General features: G+C 41.1%; 1 protein-coding gene across 6 annotated transcripts in view; it reads left to right on the top strand.

Annotated features, from left to right (window-relative positions):
* Positions 1 to 8,214, top strand: part of TDRD3 (tudor domain containing 3) — a 160,360-nt gene extending 152,146 nt beyond the window's left edge. For 3 of the 6 annotated variants that reach the window (XM_019415595.2, XM_019415591.2, XM_019415598.2), the window contains 2 exons: positions 2,796 to 2,921; positions 7,953 to 8,214. In XM_019415595.2, coding sequence (XP_019271140.2) covers positions 2,796 to 2,912 — 117 coding nt within the window. In that variant the 3' untranslated portion in view covers positions 2,913 to 2,921; positions 7,953 to 8,214. Of the gene's footprint in view, positions 1 to 2,795; positions 2,922 to 5,863; positions 5,904 to 7,952 lie in introns of those variants that run through there. The other 3 variants (XM_019415596.2, XM_019415592.2, XM_019415594.2) reach the window with 2 other exon arrangements.
* The last annotated feature ends 17,864 nt before the right edge of the window (positions 8,215 to 26,078 follow it).

The following is a 26,078-nucleotide window of genomic DNA, read 5'->3' as shown; positions in this document are numbered from 1 at the left end:
TGAAAACATGGTTTAGGGGGGCAAAAATCTGAGTCCCAATAAAATAGTTCTGAATCTCAAAGTTTAGGTGAAGATGACATTGGTCACTTTCATTTTATGAAAGTTATCGCAGAATTTGTAAAGAATCTTGCCTGAGAGTCAGAAACAGAATGGTGCTGGTCTGGACCCTTCCTTGAATAAGCTCTGTGACATGGAAAATTGAGTTCGCTTCTCAGGGTTTAGAGATTCCTTGTCTGTCAGATCTAAGGGGAGGGACAAGACTATATGGCTTTCCAGAACAGTGCCAGCTCAAACATAGTGTCAGATTTTTAAAAATATGTTTTGAACTATCATATTATTTAATTTTTTTGAGTTTTAAATCTATTACAGAGTAGCAAAACCTAAAAGAGGAAGAAAAGTTAGGAGCAAGAACTAGGTATAAATGTCATTCAAGGATGACTCCAAGTAAACTCACCTATTAAGTTTAGCTGTGTATTATATAAAATGGAAAGAGGTATTCCTTCGGTGCTAAAAATGACTAGCTATGGAATATACGAAGTAGTTTCTGTGGGTGACCAGGTTTGCCCTCAAGTACTCTGCAAGAGGAATATTTAAAAGTTAAAAAGGCAAGATTGTGCCTTTGACGATCACTGAAAACCAAGCTGTCAGAATCATTTTTATTTTTTGCTTCTATCTTGCATAAAAAGATGGTGAAGACATCAAATAACGTGAAAGAAATCTCATGGTCGGTCATCTTTATAAAACCATCTAATTGGCTCTGGCTAGTATAGTCTGTGAATCTTTTAAACACAGTAGAGACAGCTTTTCAAATAGCAATGCCATATTATATAGATCCAGCTCCCTCACTCAACAAATGTAGCTTCCTACCTTTAGCAGTGTTTTCTATTGATAAATTATAGATTTTTAGATGTCTTCTCAGCCAGTTCCGCAGTGGGGTGTGGAGAAAAAGCAGCATTCCATTCTAATTCTTGAAATAATTACTTCATCTACTACAGTAACAAATATATGTTCATTCTTCTCAGTTAATATGCAAAGCTTCAAATGTTGCCCTATGTCATAAAATTAAATAGCCTTTTTTCAAATTTAGCCATAATATTTGACCATCATCATTCAAAACCGTGACCAGAGTAATTAAAAATAATTCTTTCCTTTCCTAAACACTTTGTGATTTTTCTTATTGCATTTAATTGATATTCTAAATTATAGACCTAGTATCTGACACTTCTAACCATTTTGAGATTGATTGTCAATGAAAGGGACACAGGAAAGGAGAGCTAACCTGAAAGTTTGTCTCTAAGAGGCAGTTACTGAGTTATGCCGATACATTGTCGCATTTCTCCATTCTCTTATTTAGGTGATGATGACCCCTTAAGGATGATCATTAATTTTTGGCTATTGGTTTATTTCTTTTTACATGCAGGCTGAGATGTAAACGTTTAAGCAGTTCAGTTGCACTTGAATCAAAACCCAGGTTTGCCTTAGAAGTATTAGGGCAAAGTCACAAAGTTTTCCTGGGCTTCAGTGTCCTTTGTATAAAATGGAAATAATTGTTCTTTAAGAATACCGTGGAGGATGCCTAAGAATAAGAGTTATGTCCGTGCCATATATTAAGTAATCATTTCTAAATGATAGGATTTGATCAAATTATCTTAGCATATTTCTGCTTCTCTCAGGTAAAATTGTAATAGTTGGATCCGTAAAATTCGAAGAATAGAACTCAGTCTCTCATATAACTTCTTATGTTATTAATAGGGTCAAAAGAAAGCAATCTTTTGGGAAAGATGATTCAGAGATAAAGTGAGGAGGAGGAAGATGTGGGATACATTTCCAAAATCATGCAAATTATTATGTTCTGATAATTCAGTTGGAATTTAAACTCTACTTTTGAAATAGATGCTGTTCCTTTCATAAACAAAACTGAGAGCCAATATTTTTCTGTCTTTAAGAGGGAGCATACTTCATAGCTGCATTCATTTAAAAATACTAAAATTACAGGGTGGCAGCACTCAGTAAGAAACCAGTGTGGCTTTGGCTACATTTCTGTTGCTTCTAAGTTCTTTTCAAATATTACAATTAACTGTATTCTTTCTGCTGTTTAATCTGCTTATCCTAATTTTTCCATGCTATTCCTTGAGCTGATAGATGTATCCCCTCAATAAGAAAGAAAATGAGAAGAAAGTAGTTTGTGTCTTACTGTGGTGATTGCTATGTCTTGCATGAAGCTTTCTTTATATGTAAACTGTATTTCCCTCCTCATTCCAATCCATTATTTTTTCCTGTCTCTAGATGTAAGGTTCTTAACGATGTTGGAGATCTCATCAGATGAGGACAGACAGCTGGTGAATGTTCTCTGGCTCTTCACCCCTCTTCCATATCTTACAAAATCCCCTTCCATGACAAATACCTACAAATATTTAGAAGCCCAAATATTCAGGAAAATTTTTATTATAATGCTTGTTTTTCTGTGTTTTCACGCCCTTGTGTCAAGTCATTTGGTGAGATAATCATGCTATTATTATGTGGAAATAGTTTCCTTTTCTGAAATTAAATTTGATTCTAATCTTACCACTGTCAAGTTCATTCTTCTGTTATCAAGGACCAAAAGATTTTTAACAATGTCCCTGCTTTTTTTTTTTTTTTTTCCTTTCCCCTTGCCTCCCTCTGTTATAAAAGTTGACAGATGTGAATCCCAAGGCAGCTTAAGAGGGCATATCAAAATCGGCACCATAGAGTTATTAACTTAGGAAACTTGGAGCTATTTTGAACATGTTTAAATCACTATTCTTTGCAAATAGGAGGAAGAAGGCACCTATGACCAAACGCTTGAGTTCCGCAGAGGAGGTGATGGTCAGCCAAGAAGATCCACTAGGCCCACACAGCAGTTTTACCAACCTCCCCGGGCGCGGAACTAATATGAGAAGGTAAATTTGACATTGTGAGGTGGTTTCCATATAAAGAAAGATGCTATTTATGCTAAACGTGTAAGTGCAATTATTGATGTTTTATAACATCATAGAAAAAACTGATATTTCAGACCTTTCAATTATAAAGTATGTAAGATTATACCATAGTCACAAGCTACTTTTGCACCAAATCTTTCCTCACACGTATAACCCCTAACCCCCTCTTTTCTCTATACTTACTCACTTCTGTCGGAGGTGATGCCAATCAGTAAAATGTCAGTAAGTTTGAAAGCAGGAAGAAAATAAAAGGAAAACAAAGGACCAGATAACCACCAACTTGGATAATTGAGGTTTTTTATTATTTAACTAATTTCAGTCCTTTTTAAAAAAGAGGAAATGTTTCATTGTATATCTTCAGAAATTGGATGAAGGTAACATGATTGCTTACTGAGACGTGATGTGGCGGCTGTGTGCTATTGATCCAGAAACTTTCATCTTAAGAGTTTCAGAGAGTTGCTATCTGAAAATCATCTTCAATAGGAAGGATGAGAAATATAACAGAAAAGTCAGGAAATTATGGGAGCAATCGAAGGCATCTCATTTTGATCAACAAAGACCTTAGTTTTTAATGTGTTATTAGAAGGTAATACTTTTGCTGTCTTTGGTAACATCTCCGTTTTTTCATTATGCCAGGATTTTTGAATATATTCAGAGTTTTCCCATTATAGCTTTTGTTATATATCACTGTAAAGACTATGAGACTATTTTAGACTTAACTATATCTTTTTCTCAGTCTCTTCTTCTCAGTAACAAGACCATTGAGAATTTAAAGAAATTGTTCTCCATTTCTCATTTCAGCTATTCATTTTGTTAAGGTTCTTATCCACATTGTATTTCCCCCCCTCCTAAGTGACTCTCAGTTTTTCAAACCAGCTGTGACTTTTTAGCACTTGAAATTGCAGCTAGTCTGAATTGAGATGTGCTGTAAATGAAAAATGCACATCAAATTTTAAAGACTTAGTTTAAAAAAGTAAAAGATTGGTAATTTGCAGTATTTATGTATTGAAATGAGAGTATTTTTGATAGATTGGATTAAATCAAATATGTCATTAACGTTACTTCCCCCTATTTGTGCTTTTTTTAATGAGACTAGAGGGAAATTTGAAATTACATGTGTGTCTCACATCGTGCCTGTGCTGGGCAGCACTGTCCCGGAGTCTTAGATCCCCTTCAGCTCTTCCGGAGCTCCTTCTCTGGTTACAAATTAGTTCTGTCATCCTAAGTGAAGGAACGTTTTCTTCTGTTTTCTGGTCCTTAGCCCCTTGTGCAGTAGTCTGCCTGGAGTGGAAGTCTGGTGCTACCTGACTTCTGATTTACCTGAGCAGGCCAGAGTACCAACTTTTTCTCTTATCACGGGCTTTTCTTTGTGCTTAATACAAGGCCATCGAGTAAACAGACGTGACCTACCATCCATAGTTATCACAGAAGGACTGATTCTCGACTTTGGGCATTTTTCTATAGCGAGAACTGACCAAAGCAGAGTCAAAGTATAGATAATGACTTCCGCAGCTTCACACCGTACAAGATTGAACATCCACTTTTGACATAAGTTCAGTTGCTTACAATGAAGTCACATGTAAGGTGAATGAAAACTGAGAATTCCCTCATAGCTTTCTGAGGGCTTCGCATTGTTTAAACCAAGGTTTTAAAGTAAGACTGAAGTGGGACGCCCAGGTGGCTCGGTCAGTTAAGCCCCTGACTTGGGCCCAGGCCATGATCCCACAGTTTGTGGGTTCACGTCCGCATCGGGCTCTGTGCAGACAGCTCAGAGCCTGGAGCCTGCTTCGGATTCTGTGTCTCCCTCTCTCTGCCCCTCCCCCACTTGCAGTCTGTGTCTCTCTCTCTCTCTCAAAAATGAATAAAACGTTCAGAATATTTTTTTTAGTAAATAAAATAAAGCCGAAGGTTCTCAACTTCCTGATTGCTCTAGGGTAGTGGTTCCCTAGCAGCGGATGCAGGACTGGGACTCCTCAAGGGTGTCCTGAGGCCGCAGAATAGAAGGGGGGTAGGGCCTGGCAGGGCTACCAGTGGAAAGGAGGAAAGGAGATGGTGAGAGTGAGTAAGGCTGCAGCCAGAAGCCTGGAACAACATCCTCTTGGCCCTTCTTTAGTTTCTTTCATATGTTTTCTAGGTTAGGCTTCCATGGAAAACTACCTCTGAAAAAGAACATACTGCCTAAATCAGGAACCATAGCCCCACAGTAATTGTGGCTCATTGATACCAAACAGTACAATGCAGACTGTTCCCAATCAGCTGAAACATCACAGTGTTAGTGGTTTTCTGCTCCCTGGCTTAAAATGCCCATTTTTCCCAGATGCTTGCTTTGGATTGTACTGTTGATGTGGGAAATGTGTGACACAGAGATTCTGGATTCCTGACATCAGTGAGAATAACTTTGCTGGTGGGGGGCAGTTTCATGATAGCATCACTAAAAAAAACCTCTCACTACAAAATTTACTCCAAAAAATAAATAGTCAAGACACGTGATCTTGGTTGAAACAATTATTATTTTTTTATTTGAGTTCAAACATGGAAAGATTATGAAGTAGAATTATCTTTTTGATATACTGTCTGTGAATGGGAGGTTCAACAATAGTAAGAATTATACTTTTTGTTCTTGTCACGCAACCCAGTATATGATTTTCTTCTTGAGAGGAAAGGTATTTTTATTTCCTCATTCCTGGTTTCCATTAACCTAAGCATTTAAAAAGAAGATATGCATTGTAGCTGGCCATTTGACTTCCAGCAGATATAAGTATGAATTCTAATATGTGCTGAAATTTTTCTCAGATTTTGTTATCTAAAATTATTCAAGATAGTAAGAAACACTTCAGGCACTTTCTACTCTCACTTTTAAAAAATCTATAATTTCATAGTAATACTTTTTTTTAATGTTTCAGGTACTTTGTTAGGTGATGAATGACACATAGTAGCTGTTCAGTAAGTGTTTATTAAATAAGTGTATTTTGATAAAGTTTTTGGTAAGATTTTGTAAATTACATAATTTACACATTCTTTGGTTGTCCTGGAGAGTTTTTCCTATAAGCCCTCTCTCCCACCACCACCACCTCGTCACGTGCCCATACACTTCCCCTCGAGGTGCAGAGGGAGTTGGATTCAACTTGGTCTTGGTCCCAAACACACCGTCAGTGACTCGCAAAAGCAGGAGCTCCCTGGGGGTCTGGGCAAGGTGGGAGAAGGAGGTCTCAGGGAGCGACGTGGGCAGATAGGCCCAAGTCTGAGACAACGTGGTGGAGAGTCAGATCTGGGCCTTGAGGGGGGAGAGGGCCCAAACACCAAACTTCTCGTTCCTGGACTTGTTATAATTGTCACAGACAACTCAGAAATATGAGTAGCTATGGATGGAGAAATTATACCCAATTCTTTTATCAGTGAAACCGACCATAACTGTGTGCATCTGAAGAGGTTTCTGATGTGACTGGAGTCCTGGGAACTAGGTACCAATTAGCAGGGGCAGGAGAATGCTCAGAAATAGTTTGAAGCTTCATTTTTTTTCTTGGTCGGGGAGAGCCCTCTGAAGACACTCTGAAGGCCGAGGAGGACTGAAGGGGGAGAGGCAGAGTTCACAGGAAGTGGCTCCAGTGGCAAGAGTAGAACGTGTGAACCCAAACAGTGCATGTTAAACGTATGGATTGGTGGTGACTCAAGAATGTAGCTTTAGACGCATTAAGAGTTTGATGTGTTTGGTGATAATGAACTTCTGAGTAAGAGTAATGTGATGAAAATTAAGCTTAGGAAATATTGCTGTTGGATATGGGGTGCGTTACAGCCCTATAACCCATGGGAAAGACTGTAAGAAGCTATCGCAGCATTCCAGTGGAAGAGTGCACATCCCGTTGTGAAAAGAGAGGAGTGGCAGACCTGGGTGGGAAGACTTTGTAAGACACATCAGCATGAAGTCCCCCTACCCACCACCAGGCGACCAAGGCTAATGCTCGGCGCAGGAAGCCGCTTAATAAACGTTGACTCACGTTGAGTATTCACTTCCAGTTTCTTATTTGTGTGACGAAAGAATGGTCTTCAGGCTTTCACGTATCAGCCAGAAACCACAAACCCAAGAGCCATGCATAGACTTATTACCTAAATGCTGTGACTTAGTTTTTTCCGAAATCCAGGTTTAGCTTTCAGCTGGTAAAAGATACATTTTTAAACGTCAATTTTTTTTTTTTTTTTAATCTGATCCAGCATCCTTTTGCAACACTTTGCAAATCAAGGTCAGGGAAATTATTGCTCTAAAGATAGCCGCTGCAGAGCCCTCTGGTGCCAGCACGCTAGACGTCATGTGAGGATAGCAATACCCGAAGCTCTTCATTTCTGAGCAGGACACTGTTACTTCGGAAGACTTGTGAGCTGTTTGTATGCAGCAAGGGCACTCTGCCGCCCCTGCCCGAGTGTTCTTTAGTGCATGAGGCTGAAATACGACCAGGGCAAACAGCTTCTCTCTCCGCTTCTCTCAGCTCTGTCTGTCATCACCACCCAAAGAGGTTCACCTAGAGCAGTGCCTGGTAAAGACTGGGAGCGGGCGACAGACCCCCATCAATTACCTGTGTGGACTGAACCAATCCAGAGGTGTTCAAAGGGGAAATGGAGGGAGGTGGGATGCGGGTAGAAGTGGTTCACTGGGAGTGTGCATATCTTTTTTAGGCCATCCTCTGTTAAATACTATTCAGTTAATCCAAATTCCTAAAATCAGCATGCCAGCAATAATAGGGCTCACGATGACAGACCTGTGCTCTAAGAATTTCTAGAAGAAAAATTATTTTGGAAGATTTCTATTTTTGTTTATATATTGATTTATAGAAGTTATGTTTATAAATTAGATAGCAGTGCCCAATGTATTCTGCTTGAGATCTATTAATGTTTATACAAGCGCTCCACATTTAGGTATGTTTCAGCAGAAGTGTATCTTGAGTACGGAAAAGTCAACTTGAGGATCCAATCTCACCTTCCCCCTCTCTTTTTAAATAGAGTCTTTGTGAAGAAAGGAGCCACTGACTGAAACATCCTGGTCAAAACCTGTTGATAGACCGCCTACTTTCCCTTCAGAATAAATAAGGTGCAGCCATGATGGATATTATTATTGGAGAATGGAACAACAGATTTTAGAGGGAAAAAACCCCAGCCCACATGGAGAATGGGAAAAATACTAAGTTAACTAAAGCAAGTACCTTTTACAAGTGAAAGAGAATCTTTTCTTCTGCCATCAATAAAACCAGTGCGCTGTTATATACATTGTTTTACTGTATGTTTTATTTGCTGAATATTATCTTTCTTGTTCGTCTGGTATTCACCCCATATTATAGCATCACAGCATACTGAAGACCCTCCCCATAATTACAGAATAACCTGACTGACACAGCTTGCCACATGTCATACAAAAACAATGTGTAGCCAATTAGCAGTTCTTGGTAAGGTAAAAGTTGCTAAATGTGATAGCCAAAAGTATCGAAAACTTGGATATGTTGTGTTTAACACTCTGCTAGCTTTTTCAAATGTAATTCAATTAAAAGCCAGGCATTCCCTTCCTTTTAAAATTTGCAGCAGATCTTTCAAGATGTGTCTGGTTGTAGACAATGGAAAACCCAACTCAAACCGGCTTAGACACTAAATGGAATCCACTCGCTCACTGAAACAGTAGGTTTCAGTTGGTTTAATTCAGGGACTCAGAGTTGTCAACAAAGACCCTGATTCTTTGCATCTTTCATTTCTGCTTTCTCTGGCATCAGTTTCATTCTACAGCAGGCTGCCCCATGGGACCATGAGGTGGCTTCAACTCCCAGAGCTGTGAAGTCCAGGGATGGGGTTGGGGTCACTTCCAGAAGTACTCTCAAAAGAGAAAAGAAGCCTTTCTCCTGATACTGCATTTACCTATATTGTGCTCTTTTCTGCCTGGGAAGCAGTGACTTCAGCAAGGGTCTGTGGATTAGTTTAGGCCTTCGATCCAAGTGCTTTGATATTATAAGTGGAGGTGGAAGCACATTTTGAGGCAGAAATATGTGTCTGAAAGCCAACATACTTGCCAAAAGGAGAAGGAGACCAGAATGTCCATTACAGAGAACAAACATGTCTAAACTATAAATTTTGTGTAATAGGACGAAGACAATCTTCCCATAGTCTCAATCCTGTGAGGCCAGAAGAGAACAGTTAAAAAGAAAGAATAAGAAGAAAGGAGGGAGGGAGGGGGGAAAGGAGGGAGGGAGGGAGGAAGGAAGGAAGGAAGGAAGGATTTTGTTTTCAAAATCCTCTGGTCAAAGTAATTGACAACATGTCATACTTTGCTTTGAAGGAGAGGGCTTTAGGATGGTGCTCAAGGCCTATTAATTCTACATTTTCTTTATTAACCCACAGTTTATTGTTTCTACAACATCATAATAAGTGAACGGGTGCAGGTGAAAATGACATGGCTAACAGTGTTGAGTTTTCTCTTTTCTGTCTTTTGTTCGTTACCATTGCTGTGCATCATAATCAACTAGGAATGGGATGACGTAGGCATGGTATTTTAAAAAAGATCTCCAAGGAATCTAAAGTGTCTCCTGGGTTGAGAACCAGGGGAGGAACCATGGTAGTTTTGATTAATTTGACGGCTGATAGGTCAGTAAGGGAAGAGGCAGAAGAGCTTAAACTTGAGGTAAGTGGTTGTCCACGTTTTCTCGTTTAACAGAACAATCATACCGAGTGCAGTGTTACCTAGAATAGACTCTCGATGGCTGGCACTAGAAATGGCTAGTGGTTGGTAACTTGGCAGTCCCTAAGAACAGCTGTGTATGAAAGATGTGATGTATATGATTTGACCTGAAAGTTTAAGTACAGCCAGGGGGCCAGCCTCACTGTGGCTGGTGGAACACAGAAGGGCAGGAGTCCGTTCCTGACAGAGCAAGATGTACTGGGCTAAGTATACCAAAAGACAAGCTTCTCTGTGTCTTTCTGTAAGTAGGGCCGCTGCGGGCCTGCATGTGCAAGTGGTATTTGATAATAATCGTTACGATTGGCCAAGGTTTTCCTGGGTGCCAGCACTGCGTTAAACACCTTGCACTTGTTGTCTTTTGTAACCTTCACAGCAACTCTTGACATACGCACTTCTATCGCGACTCTGCAGCTGAAGCAGCTCCTTCAGAGAGGTTAAGTCACTTGCCCAGGACACAAAGTGCAAGGGTTAGAGCCTGGATTCAAAGCGGACAGTGGACAAGCACGCTCAAGGAAGATGGTTAGAAACCCGCATGAGCGGAGTGCCTTTTCTCTTCCCTCTTTTCCCCTCTTACTGTTTGTTTTGGTTTGCGTTGTGGATATATTCTGTCATGTGAATTAGCCCCTTAGGTTTGCTCCACAATTTGTCATTGCCGTACCAGGTGATGTTCACAGTTGACCGTTCCTCCTAGTTCTGTGGCGGATCCTTGTCTCCCCGACTCACCGTCCCTCTCCTTTCTTCCGGCTCTCCCTCACGTTTCAAACCCTACTTGTCCTTTGACTTCCCATATCCATATTCTTGGCTCAGTTTCTCGTTTCTCCTTTCAAAGAAAAAAAATGATTTTAATTACAGTTCAAAAATGGATGTTTCTGTGGGTTCAGTCACTACTTCACAAGTACTAACGGGGTCCTGGGCACTGTGCTGTCACCAAGCCTGGCTTGCTCTCCCGTCTGCTAGTGCTCGTGGTCTGGCTCCCTTAGCTGGCTTTGCTTTCGGCATATTATCCTTTTCACGTTCCTTTTATTTATTATAACTTCCTCCCTTAACAGTTTTTTGTGCACTTTTAGTTTTGCTAAACTGCTAAAAACTATCCATTTTTTTAGTTTTAATATTTTACCTTCTGTTCTCTATTATGTTTTTGGTGTTTTTAATTTTAAAGTATTTTCCCCCTCTGGGCCATGGGTATTAGTTTTCTGAAGGAAGTCTTCACAGTTTGGGGAAAGCACCCGAGGCTGCCTCCAAACCTTCTGCCACCTTCCCCGGGTGGCTGACACCATGTGGGATGGTTAGTACTGCCAACCACATCTTTCCCACCCTTTCACTTATTAAGACACTGGAGGGGGCACCTGGGTGGCTCAGTCGGTTAAGCGTCCGACTTCGGCTCGAGTCATGATCTCATAGTTCGTGGGATCAAGCCCACGTCAGGCTCTGTGCAGACAGCATAGAGCCTGCTTGGGATTCTCTCTATCCCTGTCTCTCTGCCCCTTCTCTGCTTGTGCCATCTCTCTCTCTTTTTCTCTCTCTCAAAAATAAATAAACTTTAAAAAATATACTATAGAAACAACTATCAGTTAATAAATGAAGAAGACTAAGAGTTGGTAGGCTCTAAGAGAATTCCTAAGCCCTCTTCTTCAAAGCAGAGTACTAGATTTTGTCACTTATTTTGGCCAGAAGAAGATTCCCTTGAGCTCCCTCCCCTCTTCTTTTCCCTCCCTCCTTGTCTCTCCCTATTTTCTTCCTCCCTCCCTCTTTCTCTGCTTCCCTCTTTCTCTCTCTCTAATTACTCACTTCGAGCTTTTTAGGATTATGAGACTGTCTTTGTCCTATTAAAGAGTTTGTACTATATTTGACCTTCCAGGCTCGAGCCATAATGGCAACAACCCCAGCCTCGTATAGTCTCCTAGTGTCTCTGTAGTTAACTTGTCTCGTGGGCCTGCCTCTGTGACTCTTAGCCAACACTCGTTGATAAAGAGACACATTTGGCGAACATTTATTTTCCTCCCATTTATTTTGTCTCCTTTGAGAACATAGGCGTGAAACACACCAATAGCACAGTGCCTGCTACAAAAGACTTGGGATCCCTCTGGTCTATAGAAATAACAAGGAAAGCTGGGTTTGCTACCTGGAGATTATGGGGCTCAAAAAGGCTTAGAGATTCTGCTCACAAGAGGATGAAACCGTTTCCCTTGACGAAGACTAGTAGGTACGAGGAACACAGTGGTCAGAGGGGAAGTGGAAGGTCAAAATAAGCGAATTAAACAAAGGAAAGAGCTCTTAGGGAAATACCTGAAAAGGAAGAGCAGACTCTTTAGGCTCTCATTCTCCAAGAGAGCAAGCCATCTGCATAAAGGAGAATTCCCCCGCCCACCCAGAATGTAAAAACCCTAGCCTTATTACCCCTTATGTTAAGAGTTTTCTGCTAAATGATCTCAGGTTGGTCTCTGGCAGTGGATGGGTTTTCTGGCACATGGTAACTCCTTTCTCTTTTCTTGGCTAATTTTTCCATCTCTCTTCTTTTCAGATAACAAGGTTTATTTTATGACCATGGTTAGATCGCTAATGTAGGTTAAAATCTCAAGTCCTTGCTTGCTAGTATTGTCAGGTGCACATTATAATACAATCCTGGATAGTGAACATTATAACATGAGGGAACTCTAATGGCATCATATTTTGTTTCACATTAGGATAGCCTTAACTGAAGTAATATAATGATTCAATTCAGAGACTGCTGGGGTACCCTCAATAAGTCTTATAGATGACTTTGAGAGACTAGCTGCCTGTATTGCAGGGTCTAGGTAGGGTGTTTTTATTTTATTTAAATAATAATTTTAGAGTAACTGTTGTTAAGAAAAGTACCCCTAGGAAAGGGCAAACAGGATTTTTTTTTTTGATACCTATTTTTATGTTGATGGTTTGAGGAGTACAGAAATATTCATAATTATCACAGGCTAAGTGCTTTGGGGTTTTATAGGAAAAGAACAAAACTTAGAAGAATGTGGTGACCTATACTAATTATGAGTGGCGAACTCTTGCCCTTTCATCATTAAAGAAAGGCAATTTTGTTGAAGTTCAAGGGTTTGTAGGGCTTCTGCTTATGGTCAGGATAAAGCAACAGAGGATGGATTTGCCTTCCTGCCTGAAACCCTTAAAGAACTAGACAAAATATATGAGACACTGGAACTCAAGACATTGGCCACAAGGCAACGAGGTACTGTGAGTCTTGACGGATGGGAAGCAACTAGGTGAGCCCTGCAATCGCTCCAGACTACTGCCTAGAGAAAGTTTGGAGACTGTTGGGGGGGGGGCGGGGCTTGGAACCCAGCCAGTGTGTTTTGTTCTCTGTGAGTTGAGAGATGGAGGAGGGAATTTAGGGAAGACAGAGTAGGAAGATTTTGCAGGGCAGAATATCAGGAAATGGCGCGTAGACCTAGGTATAATACCTAAAGCTGGGAGAAAACACAGGAAATTTTTATGACTTTGCATGTAGACGGAGTTCTAAACTCTATAACACCAAAAACATGATCCATAAAAGAACCAATTGATAAATATAGCACTTAATCAAATTAAGAATTTCTGCTTTTCAAAGATACTGTTAAAAAACTAGAAAGACAAGACACAGAGTTGGAAAAATATATTTGCAAATCACATATCTGATAAAGGACTTCTATACAGAATATATAAGGAATTCTCAAAACCCAGTAAGAAAACAACCCAATAAAAAATAGGCAAAAGATTCGAACATACATTTGACCAAAGAAGATACACAGATGGTAATTAAGCACATGAAAAGATGCTCAACATTAAGTAAATACAAATTAAAACCATAATGAGATAACAATTGTACATATATTAATATGACCAAAATTGAAAAGTCCCACCCTACCAAGATGTGGAGGAACTGGAACTCTCATACACTGCTGGCGAGATGTGAAATGGTACAAACTGTTTGGGAAATAGTTTGGCAGATTCTTAAAATGTTAAATATATACTTATTGAATGATCCAGTCATTTTACTCCTGTTTACTCATGATAATGAAAGCATATGTTCATACTTAGATTTGTACATGAATGTTCATAGTGTCTTTATTTGTGATAGCCCAAACTGGAAACAACTCAAAATCTGTTAACATGTAGGGGAGCAAAATTTGTCACCCCAAAATATGTGTCTTTGGCAATGGCTGATAATTTTGAAGAAACAGAAGGCTCAGGAAGAACTTTTGATCTTCCCCCTCACTGCTTAAAAGAATTGAGATAGAGGGGGCACCTGGGTGGCTCAGTCCGTTGAGTGTCTGACTCTTGGTTTTGGCTCCTGTCATGATCTCCCAGTTCATGGGATTGAGTCCTGCCTCAGGCTCCACACTGATAGCAGGGAGCTTGCTTGGAATTCTCTCCCTTTCTCTCTGGCCCTCTCTCACTCGTGCTTTCTGTCTCTTTCTCAAAATAAAATAAATGAACATTAAAAAAAAAACAAAACTGTTTGAAGGAATTTAGAGGACCGACTCCAGGAAAGGAGCTGTCACCATAGATAATTATGAACTAGGAGTGGTAGACAGGGAGGAACTTGGCAAAGTCTGTTAAAATTCCTATGTCCCATTGTTTCTGTATGGCTCAGCAAACATTTGTTTACCAAACATTTACTCTTTTTCATTTTTTTGTAAATTGTTTCCCTTCTCTTTGACATCCCAGGCCCCAACCCCCTTCTCCTTAGCTCTGCATGGCATAAAAGCCTCACTTGCCTGACTACCTGTGATTCTCGTATTCTTATGGAGCCCTGTACATATGTAATTAGATTAGATTTTCTCCTATTAATCTGTCTCATATCAATTTAATCCTTAGGCCAGTCAAAAGAATCTTGAAGCATAGAGAAAAACTTCTCCTCCCCAACAAACATGTAAGGAGATAAACAAATTGTAGTATATCTATAAATGAAATACAACTTAGTAATGAAAAGCAACTACAAGTATAAATGTCAAAATAATTATGCTGAGTGAAAGAGGCTAGCACCCCACCAACCCCACTTCCTGAGAGAAAAAGAATGAGAGAGCAAACACACTGGAGGATTACATTTGTAGAAAACTATAGAAAATGCAGAGTAATCCCTAGTGGCAAAAAGCCGATCAATGAGTGCTTGCCAAGGCTGGGGAGGAGTGGAGTGGGAAGAAGGAATCATCAAAGGGCATGAGGAAACTTTCTGGGGCAATGGATGTGTTCATTCTCTTGACTGTAGTGATGGTTTCATATATATACATATATATATATATATATATATATATATATATATATATATATATATATTTATGTATATATATGCCAAAATGTATCAAATGGGACCATTAAATATATGCACTTTGCTGTATGCCAGTTACACCTCAATAAAAACAATTGTGAACCCAATGTGAGTATTTTCTTGCTCCTTACTAACTCACTGGAATAATAGTGGGCATTATGGCTGCATTCAATGAAACACTCATAACTTTCCACTCTTCATTGGGTTATGCTAACGATATGTTGACAGTTACAATTGTCTTTGTTAGGAAATGTTTAACATAAAAATATTAATAATTCTTTATGATCATTTTAGACACTTTAAATTATTGCTGTTATTTGTAAAGCTCTTGATTCTCAGAAGACAGAGAGGTTGTTATAATTGTTGATACATTTGTTGTGTTACTGCTACTTGGACTAACTCTTCTTGTGGCCTGAGGTTTTATGTATATGTATGTGTGTCTAAATTTTCTATTGTTAAAGTTTAATCTGTCAGAAAACTCAGGCACTTCCTTAGAAGGACTAGGGTTTTTTACAAACATTTGTCTGTATGAGCCCTCTCAATTTTTTTCTTTGTATTTACTATACAGTTTTCAAGTGCTGACAGAAGTAACTCTAGTACATGAGGCTTAATTTGCTGCTTAATAGGTACTTGTTTTAATTTTATACATCTTTTACATCTCTTGGGAAAATACAGCTCATAGGTGAATAACTTTGGCATTTTTACAGTGCTTTGAATTCTTCTAAGTTTTCCATGGCATCTTTTTCAAACATGCAGTAATTTCTCCCCCACCAATTTAATATTAGATCTGCATGACATATACACCCTAAAATAAATACAGTTACAGAGTATTTACGTACTATTGTAACTCTCCTGTTTCTTGTAGTCAGGTTTATGCACACTGAATAAATAACTGGCACATTTTGCCTTAACCTGTTGCTTTGGATTTATAACATGCTAAAACTCATAAGCTCAATAGAGGAATCCAGATACATGTGATAATCACAAGGTTGAAGATTTTCATAACCATTGTATAGGAAACATTCCATTTTGAGATGAAACAGTAATTTTTCCATGTCTTCGTGGTATGCACACAACACAACCCCCTTTATATATAATGGTTTCCATCTAAATTTTTCTTTGTAGCTCTCAAAAAAGCTTTGAGAAGTCTTTTTTTTTTTTTTTTTTTTTTTTTTGGTCCTGCTGAGGAACATGGCCCAAGGAATTCAGGCCATTTGCTACTTCCTCGTTCATGGAAAATACAAGTAGAAACATTTCTGGCCTGGTCAGGTTACAGTTTAGTTATCTCCCAAAATAATTTCTTCCATGAATTAATTTAATCACCTTAGTAGAAAATTGTGTCGTATGCTGTATGTAAGCTGCTTAAGTAAAATCAGCAGAATTGTCCCTTCCAAGTTCCATTCATACCACTTCTTGGAATTTAAATCTTAGATCCATCATGGCAAATAGTTCCTACTTAGCAAGGCCATGTCCAGTACCAAGGTGGGATTTCTGGGTTCAAATGTTCCTACTTTAAACCCTGAATCTGATTCTTTACTTAGATTTAAGACACCAATAAACAAAAGCTACTAATATTATCAGAGTCATACTACAATGCACCAATGGAATTACTTGTTAATTCACTTAAACACTTTTGCAGAGGAGTGGACATCGTTTTTGTTGTCTATCCAGACCCTCTTCTCTCAGCATTGCTTCTCCCCACTGTCTTCAGCACATGGTTTCAGAGAGAACCACTATGTTTTTTTATTTAAATTTTTTTTAATGTTTTATTTATTCTTGAGAGTAAGAGAGACAGAGCATGAGTGAGGGAGGGGCACAGAGAGGGACACAGAATCCGAAGCAGACTCCAGGCTCTGAGCTGTCAGCACAGAGCCCGACGTGGGGCTTGAACTCACGAGCCGTGAGATCATGACCTGAGCTGACGTCAGACGCTCAACCGAGTGAGCCACCCAGGCGGCCCAAAATACTATGTTTGCATAGTATTTAGCATAGAGAGAAAGTAGAATCGTGAAATAGCGGGAAACAAAGGTTCTATGGCTTCTTGACTTTGTGACATTGGTGACTTTGTGACTTAGGAAGCTTAACCCTTCCTAAGTTTGTTTCCCCATCTGGGAACTGGGATTAATAGTAGTAAACTTGACCCTTGAACAACATGAGTTTGAATTGCACAGCTCCATTTACACGCAGATTTTTTTCTTCAGTAAGCACAGTACAATGTTGTAAATATATTTTTCTCTTCCTTATGATTTACTTAATAGCATTCTCTTTTTTCTAACTTATTTTGTTGTAAGAGTACTGCATATCATACATATAATATACAAAATATGTGTTAATCAACTGTTTATAGCAGCAGTTAAGTTTTGGGGGTGTCAAAAGTTATACATGGGTTTTTGACTACACATGGAGGTCAGTGCCCCAACCCCTGCTTTGTTCAATGGTCAACTGTACTTATAGGATTATTGTGAGAGAGAGAGAGAGAGAGACACAGCCTCTGGCCTTCAGAGAAGGCCGGGCCTGGCACTCAACTCTCTTGTTGCCCATAAGCAATTTCACAGGATTCCGACAGCAGACAAGGTCACTGTGACCATGCTGAGGCAAGAAACAACAAAAGCGCTCCATAATCATGTCTGAATATCAAAAATCAACAACAGACATAAGAAAAAAAATCAAAACCGTAAGAAGAATATTTTCAAACCAGAAAAACGACCGAATGTCCCCTTTTTCTGGCAATTACTGGAATGACCATAATTCCACAGCTGCTTTGCCAGGTACAGCTTTTGTTCTACTTCACTTGTCCCACCATCTGGATAAAAATGATCGTGATGTCCAATCACAAAATGTTCTTGCTTCCTGACAGCATCCAGTGCCGAGCGAAGCCCACTTTTCTTGCACCATCCGGAGTCCCCTAACACCAGGTCAGACCCTACTGTATTAACAGACATCAGTTTCTGTATCTGATGTTTTGCCTTCTGGGGCATTGCTGCCTTGATCCACGCTTTCACATGGAAACTAACCACTCCAGAGCCTATTTACACTCCTGAGACACTAACCCCTTGTCCTAATCTCCCCGCACCAGGCAGTGACAACTAAGGGCAGCCCCACAACCCAGTGAAATCGTTCCACCTCTCCTAAACCTAGTAAGCCCATTCCTTCCTGGGAGGCCACAATAAAGGCGGTCCCCTTTCCCCTAGCTCTCTGCCTGCCACCAGCCTCAGTGTTCTTTCCTGTGGCGTATCCCCTACTCTGGGGAACTGTACAAAAAAATATATCTTTTCGATGGCAATTGTCTTGTGTCGTTCTCACCGAACTGGAATGAAAGCAAAATCTCATGTACATTTTTAAATGCCTGTAAGTTCTTTCCAACATCCTCTTACTAACACATTCCACAGTTCTCCATGCCATGCAGTCTCTTGCATTTCGGTGAGCCAATAAGCCAAGTTCATTTTACGGCACGTATGTTTTTTGTGGTCTTTGGCTGGAGAACGTTAATATGAGGTCATGTGAAGTAATGCCTGTAAAGGTCAATCACTGAAAACCATAAACACTTCAATGATATCATTAAAAATGTCATCTAGTTCCCTTGCCCATGAGTCATTGGCTCAGGAGATGACCTTGGGGGACCAATGAGATTTCTCTTGAGACAAATGGACCTGCAACAAGTGAACTTCAGAAGTTACTGAACCTGTTTTGTTGTTTTCTCTATCTAGGAAATAGAACCTGATGAGGGTTTGGAGTGATGGGGGGGCAGGTCCGGAGCCAACGACCAAGAAACAGTTCTCAAAGATGTCTTTGGTGAAAAAGGTGGTTTTATTAAAGTGCGGGGACAGGACCTGTGGGCAGAAAGCACTGTCATGGACCCCGTGGAGAGACAGGTAATATATCTGGGAGTTGGGGGAGGTAAAGTCAAGGGGAAGTTTTCAATGAGATTTTCATATGCTAAAGAAGATTCACAGGATACTGGAGGCCTGGCTATTGTCAAGCTGAGGTTGTTTTTCCCTCTAGCAAAACATTAGTTAGCTTTAAGACAGTAGGGAATTCCAGGAGAAATATTTAACTCTGCCAGCCTCTAGTATCTGTCAGTGGGCTCCAGGTTATAAGGAAATTTAATTTTATCTGTCATTCATTTCCTTCTGCCTTTGTTTCCCATATCATTATGGAGGGGTGATGTTGGGGATCCAAGAAACCAAGTCTATAGGTTTCTGGAGATCGCTACTGATAAGATTGCCTTTTTCCTGCAATTTACTAAAATATTTGAAAACTTGTGGAGACCCATGTCCTGTATGAGTGTGATCTCTATCACTTGGCCATTTGTTTTCTTTCCTTTCCTTTGTCCTTGGGCAGCCAGGAGTGGCCAAGGAATATCACACACATCCCACCTGGGATGGCGGGGAGGCTAGCTTGCACTTTGTCCTCAACCTGTCCCACGCTCCTTCATCAGAACCCATCTACTATGATAGAGTAGAAAGCATTTAATGCTCACAGAGAAGTGGGGGGTGGGGGTGGGGTGGGGGTGATAAGAGAATTAACTGAGTTCCTCACCAGTATCTTGTTTATGCCCATTCCCTGAGTCTGGTTCGGTCTCTTCCCTTGGATCCTGTGAGATACCCCAGGATCCTAATTAATCCCAATACAGTTTGCTTAAGGGAGACTAAGTATGTTACTTTCAGCCAAAACAAATCCTCACAGATGTAATTAACATAACAATTAATTATAATAAATTAATTAGGGGTGTCTGGGTGGCTCAGTCGGTTAAGTGTCTGACTCTTGATTTCAGCTCAGGTCATGATCTCATGGTTTGTGAGATCAAGCTCCCAGTTCAGCTCTATGCTGACAGTGTGGAGCCTGCTTGGGATTCTCTCTCTCTCTCTCTCTCTCTCTCTCTCTCTGTCTGCCCCCACCCTGCTTGTACACACTTTCTCATTCTCTCTCTCTCTCTCTCCCTCCAAAATAAATAAACTTTAAAAAATTAATTAATAAATAATATATTAAATAGGTAAGTTCATAAGCACCTTCCATATTACAAGGAATTGGTAATATTTTCTAGCTATGAGAGAATTTCCTTCGACATTTCTTTTTCTAAATTCTATACCCTTCCACTTTTGTGGAAGCATCATATGGGCTCAGCATCCCATGGGCTTCCTAACAGTAAGTTTTTTATTAGGGCCCTTCACAATCTTGTTACACTTACCACAAATATAAGAGCTGCCACGGCTGGTGGGGTAGGAGTGTGAGTGGGTGAGGTGGGGGTGGGGGGCAATGCTTCCTTCTTTTGGTCTCTGCTTGTTCTGGGCTGGGTAGCACTGAATGGGGTGTCTGTCTAAGGTCGTAAGCATCCCAGGCTTTTAAGGCTGTGCTTTTTGAATATTTTCCCCACATGATCCCTAAACATTAAAATACAAAACAAAATCAGCCAAATGACTTCTGGCATAATTTTAAGGCGATGTAAAAAAACCATATGAGGATTTTATAAGTTGCAAAGATACAGTTCCTCCCATGGTGTATATGGTGTGCTTTTAACGTATTTGTGTATTTTCTTCAAAACCTTGGAGCTGCACATTTAACTCGTTCAGCTTTTGGACCATGTTCTCCATTTTCCATAGGTTAGCCAAGACCAGTGCTCAGGCCAGACCGGTCAGCCAAATCAAAGCATGGGGGCTTGGGGCTCAGAAAATGTTTTAATTTTCTTTTCCCTCCCAAATCAACAAATATGGCATAATACCTTTCTTTGAAACATTCATCTCAGTCCTGAATTCTAAGGTAGATGGAGCCTGGCTGTATGTTTGTCACAACGAAAGATGACTCAGGGTGTCTTGGCCACCTTCTCTTCACAGCAGCTCTGGGACTCTCCCTCAGGGGATAGTTCTTCTTGAGTCTTCTCCACTGCCACCCCTTCTCCCCAACAAGGAAGAAAGCAGCATTTTAAGATCCATGGAAGTGAAGAGCTATGCCTTTCTCCTCTTCCTTCCCCTTCTTCTTCTTGTTCTAAATGTATCTATTTTTTATCAGAAGCATATTGGTTTCAGATAGGGGTATTGTTGCAGGATTTTTCACCGCAATGCCCGGGATTCGTTGTCTCCCCGTTTCGATGAATGAAAGAGGTGGACGCAAAATAAGCGGCAGGCAAAAATTGATTAGAATATAAGATTAGAAAGGAAGAATAGGAGGAAAGCTCTCTTCACAGAGAGGGGACACTGCAAAGTGAATGCCCGAGGACTGTAGGCAAGGGTCCTTGTTTTTTTGTAAGGTTCTGGTCAGCCCTCCCCCTGCCCTACCTCCTGTTCCTCCTCAGCTTCTACCCTTATTGGCTTCACAGCTCTAGGCACTGGGTTGTCCATTCCTGATTGGCTCGTTTCCATTGTATGAGGGGTGGTCTATGGTCATACTTTGGTCTTTTGTCAAATTCCTGAGGGGAACCTGAGGGGGAGTAGATGGGGTCTGTTACATTCTTAAGAGGAACCTTGGGTTTGCTGTGGTCAGACAGTCCCAGCATTGTTCGAACATAGATGTTTTTCCCCACCCTGGGACCTCAGGCCCTAAGCTTTCCCTGTCTGCCTACTGAACCCTATCTTCTCCTATCATAGTATCGGACAATCATAAATGCACAGGCCCCTTTTTATGCCTTTTCTTTGTTGTAAGAGAGAGAAAGATGACCCTGAACAGCCAGGAGGAAGAGGAAGAAGTGGCAGAGGAGACATAAGCATCACATTTGGAAAGATCAGTTTTTGGAAGAATAAAAATGAAAATTTCAGGGTTTAGAAAATGTTTCCTTCAAACTACTCAAGTCTGTGTGGCCTATGGAAATCGTTAGGTCTCCCCAGATGTAGGTATCCCCTTGTGAAATATCAGTGCTGTTGCCTAAGGCAGCAATGCCCCATGTTTAGAGACCAGCAGAATTTTCCAGAAGGCTGGCTTACAGGCAGCTGCCGGCTCCGCCCCCAAGATTCTGATTCTGTGGCTCTCAGCTCCACCCTGGGAATATGCATGTGAGCCAGTCTCCTGAGCTGATGCTTTTGGCCAGCTGCAACTCTCAGAAACACCCTTCAGAAAGGATAAGCAGAATCTCCCGCAGCTTTAGAAATGCAGGTCACGGCCTCAGAATCAGAAGGCTTAGGGGTGGCGTGTGTAATAAGGAAAAGTAAAACTTAAAAATAAGAGGTGTAATTCTCCCTGTTGAAAATAAGGGAAGAGATTCCTCTCCCTCCTTTTTCTCAGAACCTTACTTTAGAAAACTTGTAATTGTTGGTAGTTTCTTCTCTCTTTGAAATGTATATAAATCCTTTGAAAACCAGATAGGCCTTTGTCAGCTTGATGACCCATGAATGCCGTTCTCAGGGACCTGGGAGGCATCTCTTTGAAATGTAAACACAAGGAATGTACTCCCTCCTCCTAGTTTCTGTGGGAGGCAGGGTGCTCTGCAGAAGGTGCAAAGTGCCAGTCGCAAAGGTATGAGAATTTGTTTCTCCACTAGATAAAGCCGATAAACTAATACAGACCTGTAGGCAGAATCCCCAGAAAAAGAAAGACAACAACACATAGCTTTCTTGACATAAGAGAAGTCATTTTAGGCCCGCAGCCATCTTGTGAAAGAAGGTAAGAGCAAAGAGCCAGTAGCAGGCCAGAAGATAGCCTAATCGTACTCAGAAGAGAAGACTGACCCACACATCCCCTGGAGTTATCCTTGCAGGATAAACCCCTTTGAGCACTCAGACACCAGACCAACCGGAGCCAGAGAAGTAATGATGTGGATTCCAGCAGGTCCTCATGACTTTGACCTGGACGCAGTCACCTTAAGGTGAGTTTTGCCCCAGGTCTATGTTGTATTCCCCTTTACACAAGCCTCTTCATGAATACATACACACCCTTAGCTTAAAATTTCCCCAGTTTTGTTATTGGGGAGACACTACTTTGGGAACCATCCCCATGTCTTCTTTTATTTATTGCAGGTAAAACCCTTGCTTTTCCTATTCTCGGCTCTGTCTTTTAGCTTGACATCCACCAAGAGGCAAGCCCAGTTCCGGGTAACCACCCCACTTGGTATGTGAGTCAAGGATAAACTATGTATAACAAATGATGCTGTCCCCTTACTTGCGGACTAGTTATTGTTTATCTTGAGAACCTGTCTGTAACGGGTTCTATCTGCTTGGCTATATGAGGGGGTGAGATTTCTTTCTGTCATTGCCATCTAATCTCTTAGCAGACTGCCTGTGATATGTGTCACATTCAGGCTTAATGCTCATTCACTAATTGTGAGAAGTAAGGGAGATGATTCATTTTTAGAAACACCAAACAAAAGCTGTGCTGTCTAGTTAACAGTAGGTTTACAACCTACTGGAAATATGTATGAACCCGCCTCCCCCAACAATGGAGTCCCAAACCCTTGGACACTTCACTTCCTGGTTCTGCTTCCCCTCTCCATTTCGCGGGCTTTGCAATGAGCATGTGCCAAAGAACAAAGGGGGGACTGAAAGTTTCTGTGTCACCTTAGGAATTGGACATTTGTTCCAATCAGACTACTTTTGGCCTTACATGGGCATAGGCGACAGCCAGGTGAGGCTGTAACTTCTGTAGTACTTAGCCAATGAAGAACCAGGGGAGGGGCTTCACACTAGGAGATAAATTGCCTGCTGTAACTGTCCTGAGTGTGCCTGTCCCTCAGACACTGCTCTTGCAAGAATGTTGATTAAAGCCTCGCTTCACTCTGCTCTGAGTCTCAGCATCCCTCCTTTGATTGGGTCAGCGGGCTTATTTCCCAACTAATGATACCCCCAGGCTGGGTCCAAGGATCAAGAGGGGGTCCCATAATTCCAGCCAAGAGGGCCCTTGGCTTTGCACAGGATAGAAATTAAATGTAAGCCGGGAGGAAGTGAGAGCAGAGTTTATTGAAGGCATAAAAAGAGAGCAGATATAGACAGAGTGTCTGGGAGACTCAGAAAGGAAAGAAGAGAGAGTCTTGTCTTTGCCTAGGGTCTGGACTTTTTCCTGAGGATTGTGGATCTGTGTACAAGTCTTCTCAGCATCTAGGAACAAAGACAAGTAGTTAAGTGTCCTCCATAAGTTATGCATGCCCGGAGCCGGGGGCCTTGGTGAGTCAGTTGTCTTGGAAACCTGGTAACTCCTTCGATGTTACCTACTGTGCTGGGGGCCACCAAAAGATCATTAAATCCTTGACCTTTACAAAGAGGACGTACATTATCTGTTCTTTAAGGTGTGTGTAAGGCAGGGGTATAGGTCCTAGCCAAAATAACTGCAGAAAAAGGAGTGAAAAAAGCAGTTTTTCTTGGGGTCCCTTTAGTCTCCCTGTCTCAGTAATACAACTGTTTCCTGTTCCTCCTGTCTTTGTGGCGAGGTTTTTCTGGATTGAGAGAAGATTTTGTTTGTTAATGCTATTCCTCCAACACGGGCAAGTTGTCTTTATTATAGGTTCCTCAGGGTAAATAGTGAGACTGACCCTAGGGTAGAACCCACAGCTCTGGCGAAGCAATTTTGCAAAACATCAGAAGCAATTTCTTTCACGTGCTCTGTTGCCATATGAGATACAGATATACTATCCATCAAATGTTTCAAGGTTCACAATTGCTGGGCAATAATTGCTGTACTCAAGTATTAAAGAAAGAACACAAGAAAGGTTGAATGAATATGGATTGTGTATGAGTGGATAGATCTTTATCCCAGGACCTTTGGCATCACCTCCCTTCCTATCCTGGTGAACTCTCTGGACCACCCAGAGGAAACCCCCGTGTTCAGTAGTAGAGTGGATCTTTGTAGATACACCTTAGGGTTAGAGCGCAGCTTTGCAAATGTCGGTTGGAGGTTTGAACCTCACACCCACCACTCCCTGGTGAGATGTTAGTCATTTGATTTAAGTTTGAGCTTCAGTTCACAGAACATAGCAATTATAGTACGGTAGTGTTGCAGGAATTTTTACCTCAATACATGGGGTTTGTTGCCTCGCCGCTTCGAAGAATGAAGAGGTGGACACAACAAAATGAGCAGCAGGCGGGGGCGCCTGGGTGGCCAGTCCATTGGGCGTCCGACTTCGGCCCATGTCATGATCTCCCAGTTTGTGAGTTCGAGCCCCGCGTCAGGCTCTGTGCTCACAGCTCAGAGCCTGGAGCCTGCTTCAGATTCTGTGTCTCCCTCTCTCTCTGCCCCTCCCCAACTCATGCTCTGTCTCTCTCTGTCTTAAAAATAAATAAAACATAAAAAAAAAATTTTTAATGAGCAGCAGGCAAATGTTTATTAGAGTATAAGATCAGAAAGGAAGAATAGTATGAAAGCTCTCTTTATAGAGAGGGTGCATTTGAAATGCCCCAAGTAGAGGTAAGGGTCTTTGTTTTCTAAGGTTCTGGTCACCCCCCTCCCCTTCCCTTCCCTCTTTTTCCTTCTCAGGTTCTATTCTTATTGGCTTGATAACTGTAAGCGCTGGGATGTCATTCCTGATTAGTTCAACAACATTGTGTGAGGGGTCAGACTATGGTCATACTGTCCCTCATATGACATAAGTTTTATGGTTTACTTATTTTAGTCAGGTATTTTGATTGTCACATTCCTGAGGGAACCTGATGGGGAGTAGGTGGGGTCGGTTACATTCGTAAGAGGAACCTTACGCGTGAGGGGGTTTGCTGTGGTCAGACGCTCCCAACATTGTTCCCAAATATGTGTTTTTTCCCACCCAGGGACTCCAGGCCCTAACCTTTCCCTCTCTGCCTATTTTATCCTATCTTTTCCCATCATAGTAGGAGAGGGAAACTTTTCCATTCTTCCCTTCTATGTTCTTTGGCCTAATAATTAAATTGCCATAAGACAGATTAACAGGATAAAAACAAATTTAACTAGTACATACAGGAGCCCCACATGAGAGGCTCCCTGGCAGTCAGGCAGTTGAGGCTTATATACCATTGTGAGCTAAGGAGACGGGGGTAGAAGGGTGGGAAGAGAGAATGTTTGATAAACATGTTCGTCACACCAGGCAGAGACAATGAGACACAGAGAAGAATTGGAACACACAGGCCCTGCTGAGCTCCCCCTACTCACCACACCTGCCCTTCACTCTGTTGTTCTTGCTGGTGATTGCTCTCCTCCTGGACCAGGTCCTCTATCTAAATGTTTAGGAGTTAAGGAG

Source organism: Panthera pardus, unplaced genomic scaffold, assembly GCF_024362965.1.
Source record: "Panthera pardus isolate Hobbes unplaced genomic scaffold, ASM2436296v1 HiC_scaffold_1, whole genome shotgun sequence".
NCBI classification, from domain to species: Eukaryota; Metazoa; Chordata; class Mammalia; order Carnivora; family Felidae; genus Panthera; species Panthera pardus.
This window is presented reverse-complemented; position numbering and strand designations above follow the sequence as displayed.